The sequence below is a fragment of the Daphnia carinata genome, chromosome 6 (assembly GCF_022539665.2).
Source record: "Daphnia carinata strain CSIRO-1 chromosome 6, CSIRO_AGI_Dcar_HiC_V3, whole genome shotgun sequence".
Classification (NCBI taxonomy): Eukaryota; Metazoa; Arthropoda; class Branchiopoda; order Diplostraca; family Daphniidae; genus Daphnia; species Daphnia carinata.
In genome coordinates this window covers 4077092-4096904 of record NC_081336.1, presented here as the reverse complement: position 1 = coordinate 4096904, position 19813 = coordinate 4077092, and the positions used below count along the sequence as shown (strand labels likewise).

The 19813-nt window shown below is 38.3% G+C and overlaps 8 protein-coding genes and 1 long non-coding RNA gene across 16 annotated transcripts; 4 read left to right on the top strand and 5 right to left on the bottom strand.

Moving 5' to 3' along the window:
* Positions 1–466: 466 nt before the first annotated feature.
* LOC130690223 (uncharacterized) lies at positions 467–2202 on the bottom strand. Its single transcript, XR_009000910.2, has 3 exons — positions 2186–2202; positions 1886–2093; positions 467–1460 (listed from the first exon to the last, which is right to left on the bottom strand). It is a non-coding gene; the product is annotated as an uncharacterized LOC130690223 (long non-coding RNA).
* Positions 2203–2862: 660 nt separating this feature from the next.
* Positions 2863–4087, bottom strand: LOC130690155 (DNA-directed RNA polymerase II subunit RPB1-like). 6 transcript variants are annotated; one of them, XM_059495556.1, is made up of 4 exons: positions 3963–4085; positions 3493–3847; positions 3374–3432; positions 2864–3343 (listed from the first exon to the last, which is right to left on the bottom strand). In XM_059495556.1, the coding sequence occupies exons 1-4, from the start codon at positions 3981–3983 to the stop codon at positions 3023–3025; spliced, it is 756 nt and encodes a 251-aa protein (XP_059351539.1). In that variant the 5' UTR covers positions 3984–4085; the 3' UTR covers positions 2864–3022. The 6 variants fall into 6 exon arrangements, with proteins under 6 accessions (XP_059351537.1, XP_059351539.1, XP_057369132.1 ...); XM_059495554.1 differs by having other exon boundaries at positions 2863–3343; positions 3374–3847; XM_057513149.2 differs by having other exon boundaries at positions 2864–3342; positions 3418–3847.
* Positions 4088–5269: 1182 nt separating this feature from the next.
* Positions 5270–6301, top strand: LOC130690179 (phosphatidylglycerophosphatase and protein-tyrosine phosphatase 1-like). 2 transcript variants are annotated; one of them, XM_057513181.2, is made up of 5 exons: positions 5270–5429; positions 5489–5640; positions 5724–5804; positions 5862–6053; positions 6109–6300. In XM_057513181.2, exons 1-5 carry the CDS (start codon positions 5417–5419, stop codon positions 6232–6234), a joined length of 564 nt encoding a protein of 187 aa, XP_057369164.1. In that variant the 5' UTR covers positions 5270–5416; the 3' UTR covers positions 6235–6300. The 2 variants fall into 2 exon arrangements, with proteins under 2 accessions (XP_057369164.1, XP_057369165.1); XM_057513182.2 differs by having other exon boundaries at positions 5299–5407; positions 6109–6301.
* A 155-nt stretch (positions 6302–6456) lies between these two features.
* Positions 6457–7334, top strand: LOC130690187 (succinate dehydrogenase [ubiquinone] cytochrome b small subunit, mitochondrial-like). The gene is made up of 3 exons (XM_057513193.2): positions 6457–6550; positions 6740–7043; positions 7102–7334. Exons 1-3 carry the CDS (start codon positions 6511–6513, stop codon positions 7277–7279), a joined length of 522 nt encoding a protein of 173 aa, XP_057369176.1. The 5' UTR covers positions 6457–6510; the 3' UTR covers positions 7280–7334.
* LOC130690190 (intraflagellar transport protein 43 homolog A-like) lies at positions 7333–8390 on the bottom strand. Of its 2 annotated transcripts, none has more exons than XM_057513197.2 (6): positions 8221–8390; positions 8017–8129; positions 7901–7950; positions 7754–7838; positions 7546–7700; positions 7333–7476 (listed from the first exon to the last, which is right to left on the bottom strand). In XM_057513197.2, exons 1-6 carry the CDS (start codon positions 8230–8232, stop codon positions 7439–7441), a joined length of 453 nt encoding a protein of 150 aa, XP_057369180.1. In that variant the 5' UTR covers positions 8233–8390; the 3' UTR covers positions 7333–7438. The 2 variants fall into 2 exon arrangements, with proteins under 2 accessions (XP_057369180.1, XP_057369179.1); XM_057513196.2 differs by having other exon boundaries at positions 7562–7700; positions 8221–8389.
* A 674-nt stretch (positions 8391–9064) lies between these two features.
* LOC130690212 (serine-threonine kinase receptor-associated protein-like) lies at positions 9065–10694 on the top strand. Its single transcript, XM_057513222.2, has 6 exons — positions 9065–9358; positions 9414–9704; positions 9769–9893; positions 9951–10063; positions 10124–10272; positions 10345–10694. The coding sequence occupies exons 1-6, from the start codon at positions 9235–9237 to the stop codon at positions 10533–10535; spliced, it is 993 nt and encodes a 330-aa protein (XP_057369205.1). The 5' UTR covers positions 9065–9234; the 3' UTR covers positions 10536–10694.
* A 58-nt stretch (positions 10695–10752) lies between these two features.
* LOC130690130 (uncharacterized) lies at positions 10753–12548 on the bottom strand. Its single transcript, XM_057513114.2, has 4 exons — positions 12418–12548; positions 12117–12351; positions 11033–12050; positions 10753–10968 (listed from the first exon to the last, which is right to left on the bottom strand). The coding sequence occupies exons 1-4, from the start codon at positions 12441–12443 to the stop codon at positions 10844–10846; spliced, it is 1404 nt and encodes a 467-aa protein (XP_057369097.1). The 5' UTR covers positions 12444–12548; the 3' UTR covers positions 10753–10843.
* Positions 12549–13553: 1005 nt separating this feature from the next.
* Positions 13554–15668, bottom strand: LOC130690143 (DCN1-like protein 3). Its single transcript, XM_057513132.2, has 5 exons — positions 15343–15668; positions 15100–15270; positions 14745–15031; positions 14380–14651; positions 13554–14315 (listed from the first exon to the last, which is right to left on the bottom strand). The coding sequence occupies exons 1-5, from the start codon at positions 15440–15442 to the stop codon at positions 14153–14155; spliced, it is 993 nt and encodes a 330-aa protein (XP_057369115.1). The 5' UTR covers positions 15443–15668; the 3' UTR covers positions 13554–14152.
* LOC130690205 (nucleolar complex protein 2 homolog) lies at positions 15650–19801 on the top strand. Its single transcript, XM_057513215.2, has 12 exons — positions 15650–15803; positions 15863–15970; positions 16037–16205; positions 16732–17410; positions 17466–17572; positions 17644–17801; positions 17862–18087; positions 18147–18334; positions 18395–18514; positions 18572–18703; positions 18763–19236; positions 19307–19801. The coding sequence occupies exons 1-12, from the start codon at positions 15780–15782 to the stop codon at positions 19697–19699; spliced, it is 2778 nt and encodes a 925-aa protein (XP_057369198.1). The 5' UTR covers positions 15650–15779; the 3' UTR covers positions 19700–19801.
* Positions 19802–19813: the final 12 nt, after the last annotated feature.

The following is a 19813-nucleotide window of genomic DNA, read 5'->3' as shown; positions in this document are numbered from 1 at the left end:
TACAAAATGTGGCAGACAAACTGTACGTCCATTCACGTAATTAATTCATTCACTGGTGGCAAAAGAATGCTGATTGACTGTGCTACCAGTGTGATATTTAATTACTTGTCATAATTTAACGAGAAGAAAAGAAGAATAAAATAAAGGTAGAATCCCCGTTACCAATGCCAGGGGAGCCGAAGAGTAAAGCGACTTGAAGTAGGCTCTTTCGTTATTGGTACCCGAGATTCTCCCTTTATTTTATTCTTCTTTTCTTCCTTCTGTTCCGTTCGCAGACTGCTACTTCTAACTCTTAATTTCACATGCTTTTTGGTGTTTTGTGCAGGGGAGTTTTTCTTCTTATAATGATTGGTTAGGTTCGGTGCTTCGGTATTATCAATAGTGTGCGCCGGCCTTGTAGTTTTCAAAGAACATTCCTCGTAGCTCGAACTGCGAGTTCCGTTCCCTTCGGTGGAACTCGACATCTTCTCCCAAGTCTTCTACTTGACTGTAACTGTTGAAATTGTCCTCTTGGTAAAAATCGTCATCACAGTGCGAAAAATTGCAGCTTCCATCCGAGTTCCTTCCACTGTGCTCGTTACTGGAACTGTCATCATTTACGGTTCGGCCAAGCCAAGAAAACTTCTTCTGGAAATATTTCAAAATCATGTCGCACATTTTTAGGTTGCGATCTAGCACATAAGAGTTTTGAAATGCTATGGAGTCAAATGTTATAAAGAACAAACAGGAAGAATAGCCACAGAGGAGGCTTTGGATATGCTGGTTAAGTTAAGTATATATGAGTTGTTGTATGCCCCAAAAGAGTTGTATTTGTTTCATAATTTACAACCCACACAAAATGAACGCCGTTTTTTTTTAGTTTCCTGAATTCTTGTTCACTATGCACTATTCACTCTAAATAATCGCAGGCTTTCATTTACATTTTAACACATGCAAGTTGCTGCCCCACATCTGGGCTTGTGACAGATATTCCCCTTATCCCGCCAAATGCTTGAATCAGCCCGTCTAAAAGATAGAGCTGCCTTGAACCAGGGTTCGTATTTTGCCTCGACGAGCCTTTTGTTCGGCTTAATGATTATACTTCGATTGTTCTCCGTGTTAATCGATTCTTCAGTGTTGTCTTCGAATTTCACGAAAACACAGACTGTTAAACTAGCGTCATTCGTCCATCCGGTTGATCTGTGTATGTTGACTTCTCCGGGTAGCAGAGTTGCAAGGGTCTCTTGTTGATTTACCCCATTGTCTCTGATTCTCACTTGAACGAGTTCATTGCTTCCGTTCGAAACGTGTATTATTTTCGATGTTGTGCTGAAGATGATATCTCGAAATACAATTCCGAACACGATTGAGAGTATGACTCCGAAAAAGAATTCAAATGAGTCTGTGAATGGCAGAAATGACATTGTTCGTGATCCCTAATGTCGTCGTTGGGCGACGTCTCCCTGTTCGAAGCGAATTTCCTATTTGGAGGAGAAAACAGTTAAGATTTTTCCTATTAGAACTTACTCTTAAAATATCAGCTAAAAACGAAACTGGGACAATAGATTTAGCAAATACTTGTTCACTGATGGTCTTTGTTAGTAAATGGTAAAATACAGTTCTGCTATCAAGTATTACTCTGCTTATCAGTTGCTTGATATCGTATTTAGTTATCATTTTTGAATGTGATTGCCGAAGAAATGGAGCTGTTACGGTAAAATGTTGTTTATGTTTTTTTTAAAGAATTACTATGTCACATTGTTTTTGTATCCTGTCAAGCCTATTCTTTTTGCTTCGATTTTTTAGTATTTAAAGTATTTATGAGGCGGTAACTTGACTTCACATTAAACTTTTTAAACAATATTACATACAACAACATTAACTTAGTTAAATTATTTGACCTTACTTCTTTCATATTTCTAGAGTTCCTCAACAGGAAAAACATTAATTATAGTTCAAGGTAGTTCAAAAGTGGTTCTCGTATTTTCTATCTTGAGACTGAAAATGACCGTATAAAGCGTATCGTATGGGCTGTTCTGATACTGCGCTATTGAAATGACATTGTTCGCGAGTCCTCATCATCGCTGGACATCTCCGTGTTCAAAGTGAATTTCCTATTGGGAGGAGAAAGCAGTAAAGATTTTTTTCCTATTTGAACTTACTCTTAAAATATCAGCTAAAAACGAAACTGGGATAATAGATTTACCAAATACTTGTTCACTGATGGTCTATGTTAGTAAATGAACTCAAATCCAGTTCTGCTATCAAGTATTACTCTTGCTTATCAATTGTTCGATAAGGTATATCTAGTTACCATTTTTTATGTGATTGGCGAGGAGATGAAGCTGCTACAGTAAAACGCTGTCTATGTTTTGTTTAACCTGTCATGTCATATTACATTTATATCCCGTCAATCCTGTTTTTTTTTTACTCGATATTTTAGTATTTGAAATCTTTATGAAGCTGAAAGTGATTTTTGCTGTCCCCAAAAATCCTTTGATCGTACTTCTTCGCATGTTTCTTTAGTTTCCCCGATAGGGAAAGCATTAATTATAGTTTCAGGTAGTTCAAAGGCACTGACTGTATTTTTTTCCCTAACTGTTTTTGAAATTTTTACTTTTTTTCTTCTATTAGACGAGGCAAATTTTCGTTTAATCTTTATTACTGAGCCTTACAACATTTTTTATGGTCTTTCAAGGCCTAACTTTAAAGACTTATTCGTTTTGAGGCAGGTGCAGCATAGAAATTTATAACTGACATGCTGTAGATTACGATTTTTGGTTCATTCCCTAATTCGAAATGGGAAAAATAAGATCAAGGCTGGATGTTTGATGTACTTTATGTTTATTCAATAAACAATAACGTACAGAATTGCGGAAACACAAAATGAAGCGGAACTAGTATCATTAGAAGCAACAGTAACGAAATGATTATATAAGACTGACATAATTTCCTCAATCAAGTTTTCGAAAAAAAACCGGCTCTTCATCTCGAAGATTCAGTTACGCTTAAAAATTCGTAGAAATCATTTTTCATCTTCAACTTAAAATTGTCGAAATTTGATGGTTTGCTTAAAGAAATCCTCGAAATTGGCAAAGCCGTTGTCGTTATTGGAGGCTCCCTGACTGCCTGGTTTGTTTGATTCCGATATGCTTTTGTAAGGGTATTCCGGTTCAGAATATTGTTGAGGATAAGATTGCTCGCTGTATGCTGGAGGAGCGTAAGCTGGTGCTGAATAAGCAGGTGCTTCTGGGTAAGCTGGAGAAGAATAGGCTGGGGAGTCGTAGCTAGCGTGAGGCGCAGAATATGGGGCTTCTGTGTACGTGGGAGCTGGAGGATTGTAGGCTGGAGAACTGTAAGATGGTGGACTGTAAGATGGTGGACTGTAAGATGGAGGGGAGTAGGATGGAGGGCTGTATGATGGGGGGCTGTAAGAAGGAGCGCTGTAAGACGGTGGGCTATAAGATGGGGCACTGTAAGACGGTGGACTGTAGGAAGGTGGGCTGTAGGAAGGTGAGCTATAGGCTGGTGGATTGTAGGATGGAGAAGGATGCCCATAAGCTGGAGCCTCGTAGTTGGACTTGGGCGGGCCATATTGCGATTTAGGTGATTGGGGTTTTGGTGCTCCATAGCTTGGCTTTGGCCGCTTACTCTTCTCATACGATTTGGATGGATAATATCCACCGTTGTATCCTTGTTGGTTATATCCGTGACCACTGTGATGATCGCGGGCCTCCGTCTGGTTCTTCAAGTTTTCGGCTCTGCGATCGATGCTAACACCCTCTACATTGGTTTCCGATGCTAAAGTGAACGCAAATCCAAAAAGACCTAAGAAGACCACACCCAACAGGATCGGGGCAAAGAACTGCTGTTGGAAAACAAATTTTTGGATTACAAATCAAATGTTTAATTCATTTGTGGTATTTTCTAACAGTGCTTAAAGTTTACATGCTAAACAATGAAAAGCCATCATCATAACTTACCTGAGAAGTTCCGCGTTTCATTTTGAAAAGAAGTATTGGTTATGTTTTCGTCAGAATTTGTAGGTCTTTGTATCAGGATCTCGGTGCAGGTGCTTTGAAATAGAACTGAAAGACTGATACCAATATGATTGCATCACTGTCTATTTATATTAAGTTGAAAAGCTTGGCTCCACCTTCTCAAACCAAGCAATCCATCTGCTACGGTCTTCTTTTTTTTGTGGTTTACTGGAATATGTCGTACGCCCTCGTTTTAACATTTCCTGGCATTGATTCGGCAGGATGCAATGGCTTTCTTTGAATTTTTTCGTTGATCGATCATCACATTGGCGAAAACTAACCGCAGTACCAAATTCATTGGACTCAACCAGGACATGTAGATCAATTCGAACGGCAGTTGGTTGCATTGCAAAGCTTGATCATGTACGGAGAACCACCAGTTAGCGGTTTCAGTTGCCTTAATTTCGAAAAGAAAACGAAAAAAGGAAAAAGAGCCACATCATACTTTCTCGTTTACTGCGGAAGTACGTACGATAAGCCTTACCTGGTAGTGGCTAGTGGAGAGAGCAAAACATGGAAAACGCGTGCAGAATAATTAGACTTACCGACTACGAGAAAACGAAATCGGGCCTCGCAGAGGCAACATTTTGGCCCACATTATCTTCGCCAAGTGTCCTATGTGAGATTTAAAGCAATTAATAGAATTGCCAAGAGGCTTATGCTATTTAGTTTAAAGTTGATGCTCTAGTTGATGAAAAAATATACATATTCCGGTAAGAAAAAAACAAAAACGTGTTCCTTTTTTTACCCATAAACCGTAGTTCAAAGCTTTCATTCGACTTATGGGACGCGGAAATCACGTTTGAATTGATAGTTCTGTGGCACACGGAGGATAAGCATTACCTCAGTTCGAAAATAATCGAAGGCTTGTCTTCAATCCCAGACGTAAGGGAAGTTTTAATTTCTACCGGGAAAACCTCATGGGCAACGTTTGATCATCAACTGTTGTGGTGCGTTCGGCATATAGCTGGAGTTTTACCAACAACACGTTTTCATCACCAGACACTGAATTCAATGAAAAAGAATCATAAAGCAATAGAGGAATTTGACTTTCTTTAGTTTGGTCTACATTTAGAGCGGTTTGTCATCGAACGAGCTCAAAGGGATGAAAACCGGTAATTGAACCTTCGTGTATGCATGGCCTAATTCAGCTTCGATAGCCTTTAGGTTGTCTGATTAACATACTTTTAAAAAAGTTTTGTACTGCATGTACAAATTTTGAATCGAAATACCGTGTCTACAAACTTTGTATTTAGTTGGGCACAGAACTCAGAAACAGTTGGCTGTGCCATAGAAAGTCTGTCATTTTCCTTCCCTTCCTCTGCTTCAAAGCAGACGAATAGTCGTCATTTTATGACCTGCAAATCACAACAAATAACGAATTTGATGTACGTTCAATGGAGTCGCCAGGTTTGGTATCTATGTATAACATTTTTTATTCAGGAAATTAATGAATAGCTTTTGTTTAGACAAGATGTCGTCAGTCCTTGCCCGTGTATTATTCTTTCCGTCCTTAGCTTATAATGTAATGATGGAAAAAATTTCATCTAGACAGTGGTATAATCACGTCGACAATCATGTAATTCTGGGAGCACTGCCTCTAAGAAACAAAACTCAAGAGGTACTGCTATAGACAGTTTTAGAGGTACTCATTATCACAGAAAATTTATCATATTACCCTGAGTTCTCAATTTTTGGGGGCAGTTGATTGAAACAGAAAAAGTCAATGCAGTTGTTTCTCTAAATGAGGATTATGAAGTTAAATATCTCACACATCAGCCAGAGGTTTGCAAATCCCTTTCATGCTTACCCATGGGTCTTTTCTAAAATTTCTTTTTTCAGGAATGGAAAAAGTTAGGTGTTGATGCTATTCGATTTTCTGTTGTTGACATGTTTGAAGCACCTCCCCAAGATATGCTTCTTAAGGGTGTGGAATTCATTAACAAAAAAATTTCTGATGGGGGTGTGGTATATGTACATTGCAAAGCAGGCCGATCAAGAAGTGCTGCATTAGTAGCTTGTTACCTAATGAAGGTTTGATTTTATCTCTTTTGTGGCCAACCCATCAATAACCCTTGTGATTGTTTAGAAACATAATTGGACTCCAGAGCAAGCAATTTTGCATTTAAAATCAGTAAGGCCACATATTCTTCTGCCTCCCAACAAAGTCAATGCCCTGGAAATCTTCTACAAAAGTCATGTTCAGTGTACTTAAAAATTCTGCTTGTGAAACTAGTTGGTTAGAGGTTATTGTTCATCTATGAGAAAGAAATAAATATCTTTTTAATTAACATGAAATCCTTAACATTAAAAATAATATTAGTAAAATCGATCTAGCAGCTATGTATTCATAAATCTTGTCAATGATGAGCAGTCCAAAAATATTTTATTATTAATTTATTCGGGTAAAACGTCCGAAATTGCCTCAAATCAGAACAAGGTGCTCTTCTTCAGATTCGTCTGCTCCTGTTATTGCTAGAAATAATCGAAAATGGCCGCAATGGTGTCTCTCTGCAGAAATTTTGGGAAAGGTAATTACCTAATCAGTGACAAATGTATGGATTTGATCCGTTACCAAATTCTCGCACGGTAAAATTAATTAGGGAAACTCCATTGATTATTTCTGTATTTTATGCATATACGTACGAGGAAATAGTATTTAACCGTAGGCTGATAAAAACGTTTTTGGGTCGTTAACGCAATTTTTCTGCATTAAATAGTTGGACTGTCGAATCGGATGACAATTGGAAATCCCTGTTTGGCTGCGCTTTCAAACAGGAACAAAATGTTTTTTGAAAACAGAATTGTGCCTTCATCCCAAAATTCTGTGAAAAAAATTACTATGAGCCATCAATCCCTTGCAGAAACATCGTCTTGCAAGCCAGCAGATGATCACACAAGACTTTGGACAATAGAAAGAAGTTTAGCACTTTCTCTAGTTCCTTTGGTTCCTGCAGCATTCATGTTTCCATCTGCTGCCATGGACTACTTGCTTGCTATTTCTTTCACACTACATGCTCATTGGTAAGAAATTGAGTTATCTGAAGTAAACTTACATGATACAAATTGGGAAATATTTCAGGGGTTTGGAGACCATTGTGGTTGACTATGTGAGGCCAAAAGTGGTTGGTCCTGCATTGGCAAAATTAGGTGTTGCCCTTGTCTATGGACTTTCTGCATTTACTCTTGGTGGGCTATTCTATTTTATCTATTCAGATGTGGGGATTGTGAATGCTATTAAAATGTTTTGGAAGCTGTAATAGAACATCATTTTCATGGAAAATCCATGGAAGTTGTTTCAATGGGACTTGCATAGTGTTGTGTTGTTTTGTATTAGATTGTAACAATACAAAAAATTGTACAAAAAAAAGTGTTAAATGGGAGATTTCTTTCCATCCAGAGTTAAGTCAGGAACCATTTCAGCAAACAGTACATCCCAGTTCCATGGTACATCTGCCTGAAATATATAAAGGTGCATGATGTAATTTGTAACAATTCCAAATGTAATCAGCTTCAAATTGAATACTACAATAGACTGGTACTTCTTTTGATTGGGATTCTGGAAGAATGTTTTTCGTAAGGATACGTAGATCTACCCCATCTAGAAACTGGGCCAAGTGTTGCTTAGTAACACTGTTGGCATTTAGCTCTTTATATGCAGCAACTCTGTTATGATTTTCCCTAAAAAGATAATTGTTGTAATGCCAACTAGGTTCAGAAATGTAGTTACTTACTTCATCAAGTTGCTGCTAACAGCTACTTCATCTTCTTCTTCACCATTTGAGTCGGTGACTGGAACTGTTATGGGTATTGCAAATTCTACAAAACAAGACTGTTCAAATGCAAATTCATGAATGATGAATCACTTGCAGAACAGATACCTTCTCCTGATCCTTGCTTTTTTAGTTTAATTGATGAAAATCGCTTTTCTCTAGTTAGTTTGAAAACAATTTATAAGAAACAAAAAGTTTGTTAACCACAAGCTATAAAATCCTACATCGCGCTGAACGCTCTATTAGACTGTTGTGTTTCATCTGCCCAACCACCTTGCTTTTTAGATCGTGAAGTCGTCTTTGTTCCATTGCTCTTGATTGGTGACACTGACTTTTTCTAGAAAAAAAATGAGCATGAAATAACACTCTAACATAACATAACTGAAATCACTTTATCACTAGTGTGTCTTATTTGTTACAAATATTACATCCTCGTGCATCTCATCTAATATAGCTTGGATTAGGTTTGACAAATTATCCAGAAACCACTTGAAGTTGGCTTGTATTTACCCTTCAGGCATAGTTGTCATGGCAACAACCACTCTCCATTGAGCAACCTAAGCATTTCAAACTTGGTAGTCGATAACGTCGAATCAATCTTCACGTTTCTCCAAAGAGATTCTACTGCTTTGAAATAATAACAATAATAATAACAAATATGATACGATAAAAGACATCCCTACTAATACCAGATAAAATGAAAAATCATAACCCAGCTTTACCCATTTATTTAACTTACTGTACCCAGTATGGACTTGCTATGTTAATTATTTCTTGATTATTTTACACACCTGTGTAATTTTGTAAATAGAGTACACAAGTTGTATAAAGGGTCTACTTTCTTCATCCTTATCCAGTCTGTTTCGCAGTGATGAAGGTAACGATGGAACCCGAATGATCTTTTGTGTTGATTGCACTCCACTGGACAACGCGCAATCGTTGAGCTGTATTATGAAACTTCGTACGTCAACGAAAAGTAAAAACAGCTGAAGCAGCCATACAGTTCCTCGAACACGGCACACGCTGTTTTAATTTCTTAAAATCAAGGCCCTAATTGGTTTCACCTAGACCAAACTCCGTTTTCTATTTCTAGATTAGTGCCATATAGTCGAAAAGAATCAAATGGGCTGAATGCACATTTTTAAAAATACAGTGATTGACTTAGCTTGCCCTGAGAGGATTAGCAAATATATGACGTCTTTCTTTTCCTGTATCATTACATTGTTCCGTTGCTTCTTCAGTGCCAGACATAGATGGCGTCAAATGCCAGAATAAATTTCGCCAGTGTGTTCTGCAGTCGGCAACATCGACAACCTGCAAAGTTAGCCAAGGGGCTTTAATTTACCATCAATTCCCCAATTAGTGGCTTCCATTGTAGTTTGACTGACCGTTAAAATAATTCCCAATAACGATTTTTAACCGTTTTAAATAACTTCGGGATAATGGCAGTTCCTACTACGTTACGACAAACACCCTTAACTTGCAGTGGCCACACTAGGCCTGTCGTCGATCTGGCTTTCAGCGGTTTCACGGAAAAGGGCTACTTTCTTATATCAGCATGCAAAGGTATTTGTAATAGATGTGTTTAATTTTAATGTCCTTTCTTACAAAAGAATGTTAGATGGAAAACCTATGATCAGGCAAGGAGATACTGGTGACTGGTTGGGTACATTCGAGGGCCATAAAGGAGCTGTGTGGGGAGTTGCTCTAAGCCAAGATGCCAGCAAAGCTGCTTCAGGTGCTGCTGATTTCATTGCAAAAGTTTGGGATGCTGTAACTGGCGAAGAAGTTTATTCCTTTCAACATCAGCATATCGTCAAATGTGTGGCCTTCTCCCCTGATGGGAGTTTGCTTGCAACTGGAAGCAATGAAAAACTCCTACGTATTTATGACTTGAACAATCCAACTGGTGGTAAACAGATTATCTACAATTTTATTGAATTAATATTTGTAAAACACTTCTTATGTGTTTTTAGACCCCTTTATAATCTCTGGCCATACATCTGGATTGAGGCACATCTCATTTCTTGGTAAAGGGGAGAAGATTGTAAGCTGCGCCGACGATAGAACTGTCAGGTTCTGGGAGCGTTCAACGGGAAAGGTACACCATTTTATCATTTTCCTAAGATCGACTATTGTTTTCGTAACACATTTGTAGGAAATACATCGTATTGATTTTGCTTCAATTCCTAATGGTATGGAAGTTTCGAACGACGATGCCATATTAACGGTCGCCAGCGGGAACACAGTCAGTTTTTGGAATACCACCAAGTAAACTACTAATTAGCTTCCGTGCGGTACAACTTGTAATATTCGGATTTCTTTTCGTAGCTTTGAGAAGATCAAAGAATATCAAGTGCCTAGCCAAGTTCATTCGGCCTCCTTGCACCCTTCGCGCTCCGTCTTCGTCTGTGGTGGCGAAGACTTTAAAATGTATAAAATGGATTACTCCAATGGACAGGAATTAGAATCTTTTAAAGGTAAAATCAATTCAAAAAAGAGTACTCATGGGTCTATTTGCTCTATGTGCTTTATGTGTTTTCATGATCTAGGTCATTTTGGTCCGGTTCATTGTGTGCGTTTTTCTCCTGATGGCGAGCTCTATGCTTCTGGGTCAGAGGATGGTACCCTTCGTTTGTGGCAGACTACAGTTGGAAAATCCTATGGCTTATGGAAGTGTAGCACCGAAACTCCGACTTCATCTGAAATACTTTCACCGGCTAAAGCTGAAACTGCAGCGTGAAGTGGAGCTAAAGGAAATGACCAAGTAATTCCTTTCTGTTCCCAGTTATAACCTCACTGATCTTATTCACACCCCACGAAAAACAGTGGACATTGAAGTGTAAAGACGAAATCATTTTTGAGCAATCAGGAAATACAAGGAATCCATCCATTCCCAAAACTCCCCGACAGAAAGTTAAAGAAGAATACAAAAAAGGATTTTCAGAGGTGCTATGAAGTCCTGCATATAATCAGTGCAAAAAAAAAAATACAACAAACACATAAATCTGCGCGACGAAAAACTATTTTTAAAGTAACTTCATTTCGATACTATATCTTCACTTTGACATCTGGATGTAAAGGCTTACTGGCGCGCCGGTTTCGAGACAAACCTAATCGAATTCCTATGGCCGGAGAAGTACCACCTAATGGGGTGCTTATACCACTAGCTTTACCTTTGAAAAAAGATAGGATTGAGTTAACATCGTGATAAGAAGCAAACGATTTCCCACTCATTACCTGGCGGTTTCCATTTCATGGTAAGTTTCCTTGGTTGAGGACTTGGTGGCTTTAAAACAGTAACTGAATGTGGTGGGCTCGTCACATTTCGAGATGTATTAAGCTCCGTTATGTTACCGCCATTGATAACAGACAAAGATGCTTTTGCGATTTGTTCATCTATCACTGTTGGTGCTGATGTATTATTTGATTTTTCTTTACTTTTCAGAAGATTTGCTAAACTGTCTTTCAACTTCAACTTTGCCGCTGTGTTCTTTGTCGCTCGTACTTTACTTGTACATCCCTCTTTTGTGGCACTTTTGGTCTTTTTTGGAGTCAATAGTGCTGACGTAGCAGATTTAATAATTGACCCACTTTCATCCGAAGTTTTTACTATGTTCAGAGTTATAGCTCCTGGAAAACATTCGATTTCTGACGAATGTCCATGCTTCACTAATTGGTTTGTCGGTTGAACTGGTGACTGCACAGTACTCGTTTGAAAGATTGATACTTCTTCATGTGTACCAAAAGATAAAGTAGATGAAGTAGCTAATTGTCGATAAACATTCACACGATTTCCAGGGGATGCTTTGTCTGTCCCTAACAAACAAGTAGGTAGTTCTGATATCTGTAGTGGCACTGGCCAGACATCTTCATCAGGTTTGGAAACAGATGATTCATTCACTGAAAAGGTATTCTGATTTTTAGTTTCTTCTGTATCAATTTTAACTTTCTTTTGCTGGCACAGGTTTTCACTTATAATTCTTCGTTTGATTATTCTGTCTTCATTGGTTTTTAATTTCGTAGGGTCACACTTTGTATTTAGCTTAGCACTTTCTTTCATAGATGTTATCTCAACAGTAGAGCAATAGGTGTCAGACTCTGATGAATCGGTGAATTCATGAGGAGAAAGACACTCACATGAGGATGTAATTACAGTTTCTTGGGAAAAAATGCTATGAGTTGTCAATTCTGGTTCTGCAATAGAAAGCTCAGTCTCTTCCAAGTTACTTGTGGGACATGGTGATGTCATAGAAAGCTGTAATATTATGAAAATATAGATGGCTTCACATGCTTTAATGTTATTAATTGTAATCAAAACAACCTTTGTTGGTTCCACATCATCCAAAATGGGTTTTAATGTAACGTTAACAAGTTTAGTGTCATCACTTTTCGACAATTTAGTCTTTCTGGTACCTAATTTCAGCTTGCTCAATCTAGAAGGCTTAGTTACTGTAGTAAATGGTACTGTAAGCTTAACGTTGACACACTTGACGGTGTCATCCTCACTATCAGATCGATCACCGTTCATGGCTGCATAATTAACCACTTTCCGAGCTCTGTATACAAATGTCCAAAGACAAAAGTGAGAAAATATTTGGTATAACTTATGAAAATTCAACTACCTCATGCTTGGCCTTGAAGCATCCATTTTAATACTACTCAATTAATACACGATAGTCACCAATGGATTCGAAACCAAACATCATACAATACTAGCAAGATATGTACGATTTGTTTGAAATACCGGCGCGACTGGACCGCGTATATCGTATGATTGGAACGTGGGGTGGTATTTTGTGGGAACGATCGTGGAATTGATGAAATTCCAAGCGAGATATTTTTTTCGTCAAATTGTTGAGATTGAAAATAAGCCCGACAACATAACCCGACAACATCAACATTCAATGTTGAGTACATCCTGTGATATTAAAAATTTCGTTGAGTGTTTTGCGATTTGTGTTGAGTTTTTGCAAAAAAAAAATTTTAAGCCCGACTAAATAAGCCCGTCTTCTCTTATTTTTACGTTTTGAAGTTTTATTAAAAAACCATAACGCCTATTGAAAAATAAATTTGATTTCCGTGATAAGCATTCAATTCTGAATCGAAATCATGTAAAATATAAATACTTAATAATACATACATAATAAAAGTGAAATCGCGAAAAAATAAGAAAAGTCGAGCTTATTTAGTCGGGCTTATTCAGTCGGGGTCGGGCTTAAAATTTTTTCCTGCAAAAACTAACACTCATCGGAATTGGTTGAATATCACAGCGTATACTCAAAATTGAATAGTGATTCCGGGGAAATTGCTATTTTTCTCAATAAGTTAACCGTTTTTGAAATGCACCGAATATTTGACGCCATGCTAACCCGCCAGTACGCTACAGCGCTAGCGCTGATAGGCACAAATATTCGCTGAGTGTATGTAGAGAATTAACTAGAAATCTGACCGGTAGACGACAGCAGTAAAACAGAAAAATGCCGATATTTTTTTTTTTTTTTTTTGGGTGGGGGTAAAACGGATTGCCATATCTGTCTACATGAGGTGATATATTGTACACTGCCGACACCATTTTTACGATATTTACGTCAATAGATGGCGTTAGCTCTAATAGGGATTCGACACAGGTGTCTGAGATTTACGTTTTATACGTTTGGTTGGTTAGATATAACAGTAAGAAATACTAGCATTTGTAGTCTTTTAGAACTACATGCCATCGTAAGAAATACAACTATTTGTATGTATCAGCCAAAGGCTTATACTTCACATCTGTATTGACGTTCTCATCCACAGTGGTCTAAGAAAATAGCACATTAACGGAGAATCGAAAGCAGTCAACGGTCACATGAAAATACCGATTATACAGAAACACACACACAAACAGCCTTACAGTAAATTACATTCCGAAAACGGGATAGGTATACCTAACAACGTTCTTTTTGAAATGGTGACCATGATCGATCATTCTGTTACACATCATGCACAATTGTCCTTCAACTACCCCACGAGTAGTTGGAGGATATACGAGGTGATTTTGCGAAAGACGCGATATTTCAACGATACACAAAAGAAGGACCGTAAAAAAGGGGGACATTGGCAGGTCAGTACTCAGTATACGGCAAAACAAATCGTCAAGGAATCACAGCAGATATTGTTTTCATAGTAAATGAGAGTCAGGGTGGACGAAGATTCAAGACAGACGAAATCGACACAATATAACTTCATCCATTCAGCAATTATCAGTTCATAGAAAGAATACAGTTAATGCGTCAATTAAATGTTTCGAGATAAGGAAAAGGGAAAAAAAAACTAATACGGCGAAACGGGATGAATACGGGAAAAGTCTGAGGATCACCATCAGTGTAACTCTTCCTTGGCGTGCAACACGTTTTGGTTGGCTCGATCGTTGGCCCATTCGACGAAATCGTCGAAAAGGCTAGGCCAAGCTTCTGTGTCGTCATAACGGGACAGATCATTCCCAACAGCATCCACTAAATGAAGAAACATGCACCATGTATCTCTGAAAACCAAAAAATGAAAATGAAACAGAAATGGGGGATAGTGATAAAATGTATGGTTCTTACCTGGGAATAGCTCGAACAGGTGGGGGAGTTTGTTCGAGAAATTCGATCCAGCGATCAAGGAGTAGGGCAGGTCGGTGGGTAAAAACAAGTCGCCAAAGAGAAACGGCTACGTCAACAGGCAATGAGCGTTGGCCGCATTCTACGTCCAGAGCAAAGCGAAAAGCGTAGCGGTATACGTCACTGAAAATTTCGCTATCCTCAACTTCTTTTACTAACTGCTCTAAACTGAACTTGAGGCTACGAACCGAATCCGTTCCTAACAAACGACACCCCTAAACAAAATATTGCATATGGTTAACAGCTCTCTTCCACACACAAACACAGACACACATACACAAAAAGAAAAAAGATTCAGAAAATTCTACCTGTAAAAATTCATTCTTGCTGAGCTTGCCCATTTGAGCTGCGTCGCACTTCCAAGCGAAAAGCAGAATACGAAAGTCGTCAACTGCCAGGTCCAAATCAGCACATAGATGTAATATACCATCAGCAGTTATGGCATCTTCATGCCTTTCTTCGATGTTTCCACAATAGTTTTCGTAGAAGGTAACCAAATTGTTCTCTAACACTTCCACTGTGCTGGTTCCATTACCCATTCCACTGGTGCTTAGTGCACCGTTAATGGTATTGTTGTTAGTTTTCTTGATATCACCTGTTTACAACAATAATGGATTGTACATACTGTTTTCTGTATGACAAAGTCTGCAATAGTGTATTCACCTGAGCTATTACTTCCTCTTCCAACCAGTGGTGGAATGAGCACATAAAAGGGCCTACGCATCTCCCCTTTACTGTCTCTGTTTTCCAAACCACTTCCATTCACATATACTTCGGAGCTGATGACCAAACTGGAGTCCTCTAGCTCCTCAGATCGTGATGGGTGGTATGTTTCTGTGACAAGAAAAATGATAAAATACAATGGAAAAAAAAGTGTATAAATAAGTGTTTTAAAATGTCTCTGACCAGAGTCTTCAAGTTTACTAGATGAGAGAGAATAATTTCCTGGAGCAACGGATGATCTGGTGTTCGTCTCACTTTTAACACAAGGGCAGCAATTCCCCATGGATGGAGGATTTCACAAAACACCCGAATCGCGCGCTATAGCCTCACAACTTCAATCCCTTTCCTGCAATTCCCTTTAACGATTTTTTAATATTGTACTAGCACATCACCGCCGAGTCTTGATCTCGTCTACGTGAATATTTCGTGGACCAAGTGCTGTACAATATATAAAAGAGAATCACATGTAGAAATGAAGGGAAGAACCCTGGCACACAAAACAACTTGTGGGGGGAGGGGGTGACGTTTAGTGAAGTCTGAACACACAGGATAGCACACACAGACATAGGCATCAAACGGTCACCTTGCGGGCAAAATAGTTACTCTATACTAGATGCAAAATGGCTGACGAAAACGAAACTTCGGTATGTATACAACTCCAGAAAATAGATTTAAAAGTGTTTTAATATGAATTATCAATTAGGCTCCTGTGATTACTGTGGAAGAGCCACTTGATTTGATTCGCCTTAGCCTTGATGAAAGAATTTACGTAAAAATGCGGAACGAACGAGAGTTGAGAGGCCGACTACATGTAGGTCTATTATACTGGATCAAGTTGTTCTAATACTAATTTTATTCTTTTGATAACACTGGATAGGCGTACGATCAGCATTTGAACATGGTTCTAGGAGAAGTAGAAGAGACTGTCACCACAGTAGAAATTGATGAAGAGACTTATGAGGAAGTCTACCGAACAACCAAACGCAACATTCCCATGCTGTTTGTTCGTGGAGATGGTGTTATTCTTGTCTCACCTCCAATGAGAGGCTCAGTATGATAAATCATCTAATACTATTTACGTGCATTGATGTGTCTCAAAAGCTGAATAAATTGCTTTCTGGTTATTCAAAAGCAATTATACTTAAGTTCATTTTAACATGTATTGGCTCAATACTACATTTAAGATTGCAATTCTAATTTGTTATTTTAAAAACGTTTATGTGTCTGTAGTTTACAAATAAGAGGGGAAGTTAGTTCAAGTAAAAAGCATGAAAAGTTATGCCTAAATTTATAATTAGCATCGCCTCTAGTTCATTAACTATGTAAACAATTCCGAACGAACCAACACTAAAGCTATCCAACAACAAACATTGTGGATGCATTAAAAAAATCTTTTACAAAGCTCTAATCAAATTCGTCAAATTCGAATTACCGATGCCATGCTGTCCTAAAAACAAATGCCGATCGAAAATTTTATCGTCTGCTTCTAGTGAACGACATTTCGATACACGTGTTTCCTCTCGTAAGTTAAAACTTGCGGCAGTTTTTACAGTTTGCTTTTAACATTATAAAGCGTGTTCATTATGAAGAAACAGTCGAAGACCAGCATGAATTTTGTTGGTAAGACCAAACGTGAACCAATAAAAAATACAACTCGAGGAAAAGTAAGCAAATTCAATGGTAGTAGTGCGGCATCGGTAGATAAAAAATGGGCAAAATTGAGTCTTGACGAGTTCATTAACTCATCCGCAAGTGAAGACAACACTTCTAGTGTTGAAGACGGCTCTATATTGTCAGATGTAGAAGAAAATGAAGAAGAATCTGGAACTGAGGAAGAAGATGAAATGGATGAAGGTGATGAAGAGATGGATGAAGGTGATGAAGAAATGGATGAAGAAGATGAAGACATGGGTGAAGCTGACGAAGATTCTGACGATGAAAGTGGTGATGATTTGGATGAAGACACAGCCATAAAGAAGCACAAGAAAACATTGGATAAACTAAAAAATACTGACCCTGAATTTTACCAATTTCTGTCTGAAAATGACCGTGAACTTCTTGAATTTGGTTCAAGTGACAGTGAAGATGATGAACGAGGAGGACAGCTTCATGAACTGCCTAAACCTGAAGAACTGGAAGTGGGCAGTGATGAATCAGATTTTGAAGATAAAGAAAGCTCTGCCAAAAGACAGGGAAATGTCATCACTCAAAGCATGGTGGATAAATGGCAACAGGAACTTCAGGATCCCAAGTATGTAAAATGTTATATTAATGTTGGGTACTTTTTAATCTTTATTTTTTGTTAGGTCCATGAGAACGATTGTTGACGTTGTAAGCGCTTTCCGAAGCGCAGTGCATTCTGTCACCGAAGAGAAAGAAGGTGCAACTAGGTTTGTTGTACAAGGCAGTGCTGGTAACTTAGTTCATAGTATATTTCAAACCATAAAATATGCTTCATTTTCCTTTTTTTTTTTCCTTAACTAGCCTTCAACGCAGTAGTTCGTATTTGCATTGTCGACCTTATTCCAGCGTTGAAAAGATTTCTGAAATCACCACCTGATGAAAAGCTGAATTTAGAAAAATGTAAAAGTTGGACCAAACTACGTTTGCACGTGAAATCTTATCTAGCCGACGTTATTCGAGTAAAAAATAGTATTGTTTACTAAAAGATTATTGTGAAACTCACAGATGTTCTCTTTTAGTTGCTGGGATCCCTAACAGAATCGTCGCTCCTGTCAGTGATCTTGAAGCACATCCATCAATTGATTCCATTTTACGCAGCCTTTATTAAGTTATCGCGCGTACTATGCAAACGTTTGGTTACAGTTTGGTGTTCAGCTGAAGACACTATTAGAGTCCTCGCTTTCCTATCCATTTTACGATTAGCTCGTACGATGCCCGGTCAGCTTTTGGAACCGGTTATTAAAGGTATTTTTCTGTTTTTTAAATTGTTTTCAACAATGTAGTTATGCAAACACTCAAAATAGCGATGTACTTGAGCTACGCTCGGAATTGCAAATTCACTTCCCCATCCACATGGCCCGTTATCAACTTTATGCGTCGTTCTCTCGTGGAGTTGATGGCCCTTCAAGAAGCTTTGACTTACAAGCACGCTTTTCTTTACATTCGCCAACTAGCAATCCATTTGAGAAATGCTATAACGTCAAAGAAAAAGGTTTTTTTCGTTATGTCTTAATCTTACCCCATCTTTATATAATATAATTCTGCATATTAGGATGCCATAATTACTGTCTACAACTGGCAATTCGTCCATTGTCTACATCTCTGGGGTGCGCTTTTAGGCGCCCTTCCCGACAGCCAATTGCTGAGACCGTTGTTGTATCCACTTGTACAGGTAATCGTTATTCTAGTTTACTCGCAGGTTGCAGCTTACTATTTTTGAATGTCGTAGATTGCAATTGGTACGATAAATTTAGTGCCAACCGGGAAATACTATCCACTGAGATTTCAAATAGTGAGCATTTTAAACCAGCTGTCCGCTGATACAGGAACTTACATCCCAACAGTGTCATTTTTATTAGAGGTATTCTTGGTATTTAACATTTGACTAGTTTTAATTATACCCTTTCAATATGTTAACAGATTCTCCAGAATCACAAGTTCGAGAAAAAACCATCTAAGGTTTCAATGAAACCTCTTGAACTTAGCTGTGTTCTACGAGTATCTCAATCTCAAATGGGTGAAAGTGGTTACCGAGACGCGATAGTAGAATTGCTGTATGATCATCTACTCGAAACCTTGCAGTGCCAATCCCATTCTTCGGCTTTTCCTGAGATCGCATTACCTGTCATTTTGCAACTGAAGCAATTCATTAAAAAATCTACGATGGCAAATTACACCAAAAAAATGAAGCAATTAATGGAGAAAGTTCAAGAGACCGTCCAGTTTGTCGAGAAGCAGCGTAGTCAAGTTCACTTCGATTTGGCAGATACAAAGGCTGTGCTAGCGCTCGAAAATCAGATCAAGCAATCCGGCACGCCACTCACCAATTACCATAGCTCGTGGAAAAAGATGCGCGACAGAGAAATGGCGATTAAGATTGCCAAAAAGCCGGAGGTAAGTTTTTAACAGTTTTTTTTTTCGTTTTAGTGACAGAATTCAGTTTTATTTCTATTAAATCTTATAGAATGACAGAGATGCTGGCATTCCAGTTATGAAAAAGACGGTCCTTCAGTCATCCAAGGATGAAGAAAGTGACGCGGACGGCGAATTCGATGAACTTTTCCCATCTGATTTGTCTGACGACGAAGATGACGAAAATCGCTTCTTGCTTAAGGAAGAGAGAGAAGTCAAGACCAAATCTAAAAATCAGGACGAAAAGAAAAAAGGAAAGGAGAAGAAAACACAGACTGAGGAACCGAAAAAGAAAGTAAAGACAAAAGCAACAAAGGCGGCAACGGCAACCGAGGAAGAAGAAATTGGCGAAGGCCAAGACATAGCTGATGAAGTTACAGATTTCAATATGTCTGAAGATGATGAAAGTGGACACGAAGATAATGCAGGTGAAAGTGATGACTGAAGATGACTGAATTAATAACGTTCTATTGATGGTTGTACTTTAATATGTCACCTTAACGTCTGCAATTGATTTTGATAACAATAAACCAACATAAAAAAGTCATTTTAACAATTT